This window comes from Parus major, chromosome 19, assembly GCF_001522545.3.
Source record: "Parus major isolate Abel chromosome 19, Parus_major1.1, whole genome shotgun sequence".
In the NCBI taxonomy this organism is placed as follows: Eukaryota; Metazoa; Chordata; class Aves; order Passeriformes; family Paridae; genus Parus; species Parus major.
In genome coordinates, this window is record NC_031787.1 from 5,137,988 (window position 1) to 5,148,787 (window position 10,800).

The following is a 10,800-nucleotide window of genomic DNA, read 5'->3' on the forward strand; positions in this document are numbered from 1 at the left end:
AGTCCAGGGCTCGGCCAGGCAGAGCTTTGCTCCCCTGCCCTGGGTGAGCAGAGCCCCCAGCCCTCTCCCAGTGTCCCAGGGAGGGCAGGAGGAGCCCGGCATGAGCAGAGATGCTGCCAGTGCTGCCGCTTCCCTGCAAACTCCCGCCTGTTTTCCCACCTCTCCCCAGCTTCCCGCACCCCTTCTTCCTGTGCCACTGCCACCTCGAGGTCACTGCCACTGCCCACCCTGCCAGCCACCCACTTGGGGCACACCAGGCACGGGTGGGGTTCCTGTGGGCAGTGCTGGAAAAGCGACGTCCCACCAAGCCATCAGGGGCAGTTTGTGCCAGGGTTTGAGCCTTACTCATCTCACACTCTTCCTCCTCTGTCCCCACCGCTGGGACCTGCCACAGGTGTGGGGAGAGGGCACTCCGGGAGGGTGATGTATTTCCCAGATGGTTTTACAGTGAGGCTTCCCCCAAACCTGCCAAGCTCCTGCCTGCGAGGTGGCAGTGGCACAGGCAGGGGACAGCCGGGACCATCCCTGGGCCCCGCTGCTGGAGCAGGACCAAGCCTTTGGGAACAGCCCCCCCTTCCCTGCTTCACTTGCAGAAGCTTCCAGTTGTGGCTGAGTCACTCCTGCTGTAGCTCCTTCTCTTTCCTTGTTTTGGATGGAAGTTTTCCATGGAAACCCACGCTGGGCCGGGCTGCAGGCTGGGATAAACACGGCTGAATCACAAAAGGCCGTTTCTCCAAGAGCTGTCAGATGGCAGCAACAGTGTGTGGGGCCAGTGGGCACCTGCCTGGCCTTTGTGGGGACAACAGCAGCACCTCTCCCTGCCGCCCCCACCAGCTTTGCTGGCTCAGCCCCCCTGGGCCCACCCTAAATTCCTGCGGTGCCAGGATGCCACTTGGCAAAGCCAGGAGCGGGTGACAGGTTTTGTCTAGAAGTTTCCTGGGGCCACGTGCTTTCCCAGGGAAATCCCATCTGGGAGAGTCCCTTGGGACCTTCGCTGCAGGCAGTGTCCACCCCAGTCCTCAGCTGCTGGGCTCCGCCGGGTCATAGCTTGGAGGTCCCAGAAAGACCCTTCCCACCCTCCTGGCCACGCACAGGGACACACTCCGAAGCTGCTGGGTGTGTTGCCGAGGTAAGGCAGCGTTTGTGCCGTGCCTGTGCCCTGCTGAGCACCATTCCACCATGGAAGAAGCCGTGGCAGGGGCTGTGATCCTCCTTGGCACCACGTTCCTTCCCAGCACTGCTGCGATCTCCGTGCTGAGGAGGAGCACAGGAGCTGGACGGCCTCTGTCCCCCGGCGCTGACGGCTGGCCCCAGGCCCAGCAGCTTGGAAACACCATTGGAAGACAAGTCCCAGTGTCAGGAATCCAGGATATTTTTAAGGACTCTGGAAGAAAAACTGATTCCAGGGTGTCAGCGGGAGAGACTTGGCCTTCAAAACAGCATTGCAGCTGGAACATTCCCGGGCTGGAGCGTGGGGTCCAACGGGCCACAGCACTGCCCACAGGACATGTCCCCTCACCCAGGGGTACCCTGGAAGGGACACTGATGTCACCATGGCCTGGACCTCCCTGTGGTGCTGCTGATGGGGTGCAAACAAGGAGGTGTTTCCCAGGGTATGGAGAGTGGGTTTTATGGCAGTGGCAACGTTTCAGCAAAGATGTGCTGGACATAGCTGTGGTTTTACCTGAGTGCTGGTGGGACTGCCCGAAAATCCCTGTCCTGGAGATGTGAGGGGCCTGGCCCGTCATCAATGGCAGCGATGGGAAAAGCAGGAGTTAAAGAGAACAAGCAAGAGACATGGCAGGGCACAGCAGGGACCTGCTACCTCTGATCCTTCTCTGCCTATGGTTCCCGTGTCCCACTGTGGCCCTGCTGGCCCCTGGTGACCTGGTGGTGGCCATGCCTGTCTTGGTGAGGACAGAGCTGTTATGTGCATGACCACATGGATGGGTGAGGGATCCTAATGGGGCTGCTTTGGAGAGGGAGAGTGTGGGCAGGGGACCCTGCATGACCCCTATTCAGTCTAGGTGGGACACCCACAGAAGCTCTGTGCTGCAGGGTCCCAGGACTGAAGGCTCTTGTTCAGGGGCTCTCCCTGTTCCTCCTGCCGTCCTCACCCACTTGGGCCTGATCCTACATGCCTGGTGTCCCCATGGGACTTGGTAGTTCCCTCCCCTCCGGGATCTGTGTGGTCATTACGGCCCTTCCAGCCCCCTCTCTCCATCTCCGGGGCTGCGAGTCCCCGGCCCCCCCCGCCAGGAGCCCTGCCCGGCCAGCACCGGTCGCCGCCGGCTGCCGAAGGCCCGGTGCCCGCTGCCGGGGCAGGCCGGGCCGCTCTGACTTCGCCTCTCAGGAATCTCCTGGCCGCGCCGGGCGGGTTGTGCAACCTGCGACCGCCCCCGGCCGCCCCCGCCCCGGCCCTGCGGGCCGCGCTCAGTCCCCGCCGCGCCGGTCCCGCCGCCAGCCCCGCTCCGCGAACGGCCCGCGGTGCCCCCGCGCAGCGCCGGCGGGGCGGGGGGACACGGGACGGGGGGCACGGGACCCCGACTGCCGAGCGGACAGATGCGGCGGGACGAGTCCGGCAGGGACGGTCCCCGAGGGGCTCCGGGTCCCCGCCGGGAAGGCAGGTGAGGGGCTGCGGGGCGGGAGTCAGGATGGGGATAAGAGGAGGGGGTCTCCATCGTTCCCGCCGCCCGAGGGAGAGCCGCTCGGCGCCCGCCCCCCCGAACAGTAAGAGTTGATGTGCGGTGAGCTGCATCCTGCATGTGAGCTCCTACTGCCCCGGGAGGCGGGCCGCCCCCGACGGGACCCCCGCCTCCGCCGCCTCGGGACCCCCGGGGGTGGGCGAGTGGGGGGAGCCGGTGCTGCCCGCGGTGCGAGTCCGCCTGTCCCGGCGACCATGGCTGTAGACTGTTACCCCCCCAGCGGCACAGTAACAATCTAAAGCCACGGTCGCCCGGGCGGCGTCGGAGTAGGGGAGGGGGGGCGGGAGGGCGGATTGGGAGGGGGCAGCCGGTGCCTTGGAGACGGCGAGGAGGCGTCCCCGCCACCGCAGCGAGCGCGCCCGACCCCCACCGGCGGCGCGGGGGGGACTCCCGGTGCTTGGGAGGGGGGAGTGTCGGTAGGATCGGCAGCATCGGTAGCATCCGCCCACCCCCCCCTGCCCGCCCCCCGCCCTCCCACGCGTGTCCGCCCCGCCGGGGGTCCCCCCCTACCTGGGCTGCAGCGGGAAGGCGGGGGGGGGGCTTCCGCCGTGGGGGGGTCGGTGTCTGCGGGGGGGGAAAGAGAGAGCGGGGTCAGGCGGGCACCGGGACACCCCCCCCATCCCCGCCCCTTCCCGCCTTTCCCCCCGCCCCCGTCGGGGCGCGCTCCCCGACGGCTCAGCACCACGGACAGCGCCCGCCCCCCCGGCGCTGCGGCGGGGCCGGGGCCGGTGCTGGGCCGGGGCCGGTGCCGGCGGTGGGTCATGCTTCAGTAGCCATGACTGTAGACTGTTACTGTCCTGTCCCTACGCAGCAGTAAGCAGTCTAGAGCCAAGGTGCCGACGCTCTGACTCGGGCTCTCCTCAACGGGGTCTCCGCGCTCTTTAGACGCAGCGGGGTGAAGGCGATCGACCCCCCCCGGCCGGGTTCTGCGGAGCCGGCAGCACCCGGGCTGGGGACACGGGGCTGCGGGGAAACCCGAGGGAGGTGGCGGTGGAGAGTGCCTGGCACGGCGGCACCGCGGGATGGGGCTGGGGGGGGTCCCGTCGGGGGTGGCCGCGGGGAGGCTCGGAGGGGGGGGGGGACAGCGGGCGCCAGTGTCACCGCAGAGCGGGACACACACGCACAGCCCCACACGCGGATGCGCTTCCGCACCTCTCCCCGCCCCCCGCCACCCCAACCCCTGCAAGGTGCGGGCGGCCGGTCCCCGCCGTGCGCCCCCCCGGGGCGGCCCCGGGCTCAGCGCCCGCCCCCGCGCACCGCCCCCGCCGGCGCCGCCGCCCGGCCCCGCCGCCCCCGCCGCCCGGCCCGCACGTGGGGCTGCGCCAGGCGGCACCGCACCGCCCCCGCCCGCCGCAGAGCTCCCCCCCGCTCCGGCCCCCGCTGCCCTCCGCTCCGCCTCACCCCCGCCCCGGGGCCGGCAGGTGCAGCGCTCGGTGCCGCGGGGCTCCGCTGCCCCCTCCCGCCCCCGCACCGGGCTCCGTCCCCGCTTACCTGGGGGCCAAGCCAGCCGGTGCCTTACCTCCTGCAGGCCCCGCGGCTGCCGGGCCGGGCAGGGGCCCCGCGGCTCCCGGCGGGGCCGGCGCCGGTGTCGGTGCTGCGCTGTCCGCAGCGCGCGGGGCTTTTATAGGATCGGGCTCGTAGTAACGGGGATCTCGGCTCATTCATAGAAAAGCATCAACCTACACAATGACGTGAGCGCTACGTCAGCGAGGAAATTTAGGGAACGGGAAGACGCTACTATTTATATCGGCGCGGGGGGAGGACAGCGGCCTGGAGCCGGGCAGGGGGTCCGGGCTGCAACAGGACACCGGCCCCCCACCCCCGATCCCTCCAGAGCCTCCCCGCTCCGTTCCCTGGCTGCTCGAGGGGTGCAGTGGAGCAGCACCCAGTACCCCACATCCCTTCTCCACCTGCTGCCAGACCCAGGGGCCGTGCACCCTCTGAGATACAAATGGAGGGTCCCGTCACCCTGGGAGGGCGGCGTGGGGCACCCCCTGCCCCAGACACGAGGTGTCCATCCAGGCACCCACGGGAACCCGGGGTGCCCATCGCCCCTGACCACCCCTCTAGGCCAGAACGTGGCCCCATCCTGGCCTCGTGGCATCACCATGGGGCTCCTGATCTGGGGCTGTCTGAGGCCCCCATCACTGGAAAGAGTTGTACAGGGGTCCCCACACCTGGGCACCAGCCTGGGGGTGCCCCCTGCCCACCTGCACCCACAACAATGTCCTGAGCAGCACCTCCCACATGGCCCCTCATAAGACCCCCCCGTTCTTCCAGTGTCACAAGCGCCCATGGGTGCCACTCCAATGCGCTGTAGGGTAATGGGACAGCACAAAGCAGTGGTGGGGGGCAAATTTATAATACGTAGGGTGAGTAACCCATTGCAGCACCGTGCTGCCCTGACCCCTCCAACCCCACAATGGGGCCTGGCCCTCTCTCCCACCAGGGTTGGGTCCCCAAAAAACTGTCAGTGCTACAGAAACAGGTTGCGGCTTTATGGGTGAATTAATTTTGGCCCCTTGCTCTTTCCCAAGTGCCAGCACCCCCCAAGGTGGGCCTAGAGTCATATCCAGGGGGATTTGGAAGCATCCTTTCCCTCTTTATGCACTTGTCCATCCGTCCATCCATCCATGCATCCCCCCCGTTCCTGCTGGAGCCGTCTGACCTCACTCTGCTCTGGCGAAGCATCACACCGGTAACCACAGCAACAGCGGCGTTGTCATTGACAGCAGCATCCGCGCCCGCCAGTATCCGCCGCTGCGCAAGGCCGCACGCTGCTGCAAGGCCACACGCTGCTACGGGGGCTCCAAACCACGACCCCCCCACTCCCTTACCCCTCACACCCCCAAATACCTGCAGAGCCGCTCAGGGAATTAACCCCTCGCAACCCCACCAGCACCTCCCCATCCTCCACCAGCCACCCCGCTCAAGGTTCTGCCACCCCCCTAGAACTCCCCCAAACGCCTTACCCACCCCCTGCTAGATGGGGGTGTGCCCTTCCTCTCCCCCTCTTTTTTTTTTCCCCACGCAGCACCGGCGCTCGCCCCGTCGGGGCTCTCCGGTTCGGGAAGGAGAGGGGGGGAATCGCTGCCGCAGCGCTCCCCGCCGCAACCGTGACTCAGCCCCGGGATTAGTCAGCAACTGGGGCCGGCCCACCCGCAACCGGCTGCGCAGCTCCGCCGTTCCTCCGGGGGCCACGACCCCCCCACTCCACCTCCCGGTCCCCCGAGTGCGCGTCGGGGGACCGGGACGCGGAGTGGGGGGGTCGCGGCCCCCGAGGAGGGGGTGTCGCATCCCGGAGCGCGGCCCGTTGCTGCCATCTCGTGGGCTTCCCACCAGCCGTGTCCCGGCGGCGGGAGGGGGGATGTGGGTGGGGAGGGGAAGGTCGATGAGGAGGATTGAAGGAGGAAGGGGTGGTACCGCCCCACCTGGGGGAATGAGGTCTCATCGTGACTCCACAGGAGTGGGGTCTTCACCTGCTTGGACATCACCCCACAAGGAAGGGATCCTATTACTCCACAAGGCATCGTTTCAAAGGAAAGGGGTTTCATCACTTCATGCCCCAAAATATCACCCTGCTGGAAGTGTTCCTCACCCAATCTGAGCATTGTGCCATAAGGAAGGGGTCCCACTGCCCCAGGAAACACCACCTGGCAGGGATGGGTGCCTTGTCCTGAGAACTGCCCCACAAGGAAGGGGTCCCACTGCCCCATGAAGCATCACCCATAAGGGAAGGGGTCCCATGGTTTCACCAAGCATCATCCCACAGGGATGAGATCCTCACCTGCCTGCAGAGAAGGAGTTCCATCACTCCATCGAGTGTCATCCCACGAGGAAGGGGTCCCACTGCCCCAGGAAACACCTGGCAGGGATGGGTGCCCTTGTTTGACTGAAAATTGCCTCAACAAGGGGTCCCACGGTCCCCAAGAAGCATCACCCACAAGGAAAGGGGCCCCATCATCTCACCAGTCTTCGACCCCCAGGGACAGTATCCTCATCTACCTGCAGAGGACTGGTCCTGTCACCCCACCAGGCATCATCCCACAAGGAAGGGGTCCCTTTGCTCCACAAAGCGTCACCTCACAGGGATGGGTGCCCTTCCCAAGCATCCCCCATAAGGAATGGGTCCCACTGCCCCACAGTTCAACAAGGGGCATTGCAAAGCCCTGCTCCTGAGAAGGAAAGGACTGGAGCATGTCTCTGATGAGGAGAGGCGGAGAGCTGGAGGAGAGAAGGCTCCAGGGACCTATCAGTGCATCCACATCCTTGGAGGGAGGGAGTGGACAGAACCAGACTCAGTTCCATGGTCCCCAGTGCCAGGAGCAGGGGCAGGTGGCACAGACTGAGTCCCACGGCTCCCTCTGACCATCAGGGAGAACTTTGACACTGGGAGGGGAGCGCTGGCAGGGGCAGCCCCTCCAGGGAGGTGCTGGAGTCACTGTCCTTTGAGATAGCCAAAGCCACCTGGGCAAGGTCTTGTGCAGCCAGCCCTGGGTGGCCCTGCTGGAGCAGGGTTGGGTGACGATTTCCTGAGGTCTCTTCCAATCTCAGCTCTTGATGCTCTCTCTTGTGCACCTGGATATCCTTCCAGCAGGAAGGGCTGTTCTTCTCCATTAAATATCACCTTGCAGGGATAGGTGCCCTTGTGTGACCAAGCATCACTCTGCAAAAATCCCTCTCAGTGTCACCCCACAAGAAAGGGGTCCCATTGCCCCATCAAGCATTGGTCCACAGAGCAGGGACCCCTCAGCCCCCTGAGCATCACCCCACAGGGAATGACTGCCATTGTCCACCTCAGCAATGCCACCCAGACAGCAGAGCAGAGCCATCCTGGCCGGGCCTGTGCCACGGAAGCTCTGCCCTTCCCGTTGCCTTTCAGAGATCCTTCCATGATAGGGGGCACCCTGGGAGAGCTTGGCAGGGTCCCGTGGCTGCCCCCAGCCTTGCTTTGCGGCAGGCAGGGCTTGGCACTGGAACAGCTCAGGAGACGCAGAGGTGATCCCTGCCCAGCCTGGAACAGCTCAGCACCGTCATGAGCTTCACAGCCTTAGTGCAGCCCGGCTGGAGAGGACACACATCCCCCTGCACACACACGGGGGCCGCAGTTTCGGGGCCGCTGTACCCCAGCACCGCCGGGGAAGTGCAGTGCGAGCTGCCAGCGGGGGCTGCAGGCTCCTGGCGCTGCCGGATGCGGCCCCGCTGGCCAACGCGCCGTAATCGAAGACATGTGTGTGGGCTTTGGGGAGAGGCTGCGCTGGGAAACAGGGCCCTGCAGAGACCGGGGGGCTGTATCCTGTCCAAAAGCCCAGGTCCCACATGAAGCCAGGCATGCGAACGCGATCCAAACCACAGCTGGATTTGAACCGAATCTCCCAGCATCTGGGCTAATTTGCTGCAACTTTGATTGATCGTGGGGAGGGGGCACAGGCGGGAAACGCTCCAGCTCAGACCTCCCAACAGAGCCAATGACTTAACCAGAGCTGGTTCCAATCTGCTCAGCACATTGAGGCGAAAATGCCCCTTTCACTGCGCGCTGCCGGTCGCCGGCGCTGGCTCTTCTTGCGGTGCTGCATCCCGACCGTCCCCGTCCCAGGGAGCTGCACATCGGCTGCCGCTCCCTGGGGAGACCCGGCAGCTTTTGAGAGCTCTGCGTGCAGAAGGCTGGGTCGGGCTGCTGTGTTAGGATCCCTCCGGAAGGCTGAGCAGGACAGGACGGGGGATACTCGTGCAAGAAACCCCCCTCCACCTGCCCCAAACCCCCGCGGGCACCGATCCGCCCCTCTGCTCTTAGGAGAGGCCGCGAATGGGAGAGGAGCTGCAAAGGAGGGTGGAAAAGGTGAAGGGTTTTTCCATTCCCTCCCTCGGCCGCTGCCCCCGGGGCTCGGCGTCACTCAGCAGGTAGCCGGGGCAGCCCGGGGTCCCGGCCGGCCCCAGGGGATGCAGCTGTCTGGGAGCCGCTCGCTGCCGTGATTCATGAAGCTCAGCCCCATAAATTACCGGGACGGAGCCCGCGGGAGCCATCGCTCACAGCGACGTCCAGAGCTCGCTGCCAGAACCTGAAACACTTCCAGCCGTTAATTGAAGAGGGGAACAAAAAAAAAAAAAAAAAAAAAAAAAAAAAAAAAAAAGGGAGAGGGGGGGAGAAATTAGTGCCCGGGGAGTTGGGATTAAACCGCGGCTCTAAAGAGGGTCGCCCACGTCCCGCTCCCAGGATCGCAGCGCTTCCTGTGGGCAAGAGCCCAGCATGGGGAGCAGGGAGGGGGATTTCTGTGCCGGTGCCTGGGATGAGCCCACTGCAGGGTCCCCACGGGCAGTGACACTCTGTCCCGGTCCCCAGGGGCACGCTGAATCTGAAGGGAATCTGAGGATGAGTTCCAGGTGAGTGATGCTGAGCTGTGAGGGCAACGACTGCCACCAGCCTGCACCCTCCCTGCCAGCACCCATCCTTTTTTGTCTCAAAATCAGGGCTGGCCAAACGCTATCCCATGCACCAGGGACCCCACATTGGCTCCCATTCACCAGGGACCAGGGTTATGGGGTGAAACCCCAAGAGCCCAAGTGGGAGGGATGGCCACTGCTCCATCGGGGTGCCCTGCTCCGGTCAGGGGGTGCCAGCGGGACACCCCAGGATTAGCAGCGGGCCTGGGGAAGCCCATCACGATGCTTTGCTGTACCAGAAGGTTGTGCAAGAGGCTGCGGCTGTGAGAAAGGAGAAGTGAAAGTGTGAAGCGAGAGGCGGCTCCCCCCGCGCCAAGGGGGGTACCCCATGCTGCACCCCTAGCCCAGCAGCCTTTTCAGGCACGGCTGGAGGGATGAAGCCGAGGAAAACGTGGCTCTGCCTCCCCCTCCTCCTCCTCCTCCTCATCATCCCAAACCACCACAAGCCCCCAGCCCACCCTGAGCCACCGCCACCGCACATCTGGGCTCCAGCGCAGCGCGCCCCTCCCGCTTTCTGCTCTCCCCCCTCACCAGCACATTAGAGCCGTCTGCCTTCCCTCCCTGCTCCCCAGAGCCCTTTCCCCCATCATCTCCACTCATCAGACACGACGTTCTGCACGACTCTGCACCCCAAAATTACACCACCCGCTCCAGCCTCCCCAGCCGGTGGGTGCCACCCCTCTTTGTGTATCAGCATCCATCCCTAGGGTGGGGCGACAAGCAAAACCCCTCGACTTTATCGTTCCCCAGCACCGTCCGCCCCGTCGGGTCCCACCTGCGCGGGGAGGAGCGGCCGCCGGTAACGGGCGGGGTGCAGCGCACCGGGAACCGCTAGATGGCGCCCTACGAGCGGTACCGACGGGGGGGACACATCGCCCTTTGCCCAGGGACACCCCGGGTCCCCCCCTCTTCGGGGCTCCCGGCCCCACCCGCGGCGTCCTCGGGCAAAGAGCGACGGCCTAAGGAGAGAGACCCCCGAGGGGGCGGTCGGGGCGCGGCGGGAGAAGATCGAGAGGAGGGAAAAACCGGGCTGGGAGGAGGAGGAGGAGACCGGGATGGGGAGGGAGGGGTGTGGAAAGGGGGGGGGGGGGGCCCGGCTTGTCAGTGCCCCGCCCGGGGATGGGAGGAGGAAAACCTCCCGCCGTCCCTTTAACAGCCAGCGGCGCTGCTCGGAGTTCAGGCCGGGGTCAGGGGGAGTTCGCAGCCCGGGTTTCACCTCCGAGCTGGCGGCGTCGGGAACCCCGAGGAACCGCTGCTGCTTCTTCCACAACCACCTCCTCCTCTTCCTCCTCCTCCCGTTCCGTAGGACCGGCCGGGAGCGCGGGGTATGGAGGAAGAGAAGCAGCAGAGGAAGAGGAGGGTGGAGGGGAGCAGCAACCGGCGGCGGCCCCCCCGGGGCTGAGCCATGAGAGTTCACCGAGACCTCAGCTGGCTGGCGGAGGCCACCGGACGCCCAGGTAAAAGGAGGGGGAGAACACCCCGAAGTACGGGGGAAATCAGCTGAAAAAGCAGCTCCGCGGGCACTTGGCTTTACGCACCTGGGCGGGGGGCACCGGCACCGGAACGGAGGAGGGAGGGGAGGTCCCGCTCCCCCCCACACCCCCAATCGTTCCCCCGCTCACCTCGAGGGGGGGAGAGGAAACGGGGGCGGGGG

The 10,800-nt window shown here is 65.8% G+C and overlaps 1 protein-coding gene across 1 annotated transcript in view; it reads left to right on the top strand.

Annotated features, from left to right (window-relative positions):
• Window positions 1-10,284: 10,284 nt before the first annotated feature.
• Window positions 10,285-10,800, top strand: part of HIC1 (HIC ZBTB transcriptional repressor 1) — a 4,512-nt gene continuing 3,996 nt past the window's right edge. Inside the window, exon 1 of the mRNA XM_015646371.3 lies at window positions 10,285-10,603. Within this exon, the coding sequence (XP_015501857.1) occupies window positions 10,552-10,603 (52 nt within the window). The 5' untranslated portion in view covers window positions 10,285-10,551. The remainder of the gene's footprint in view (window positions 10,604-10,800) is intronic.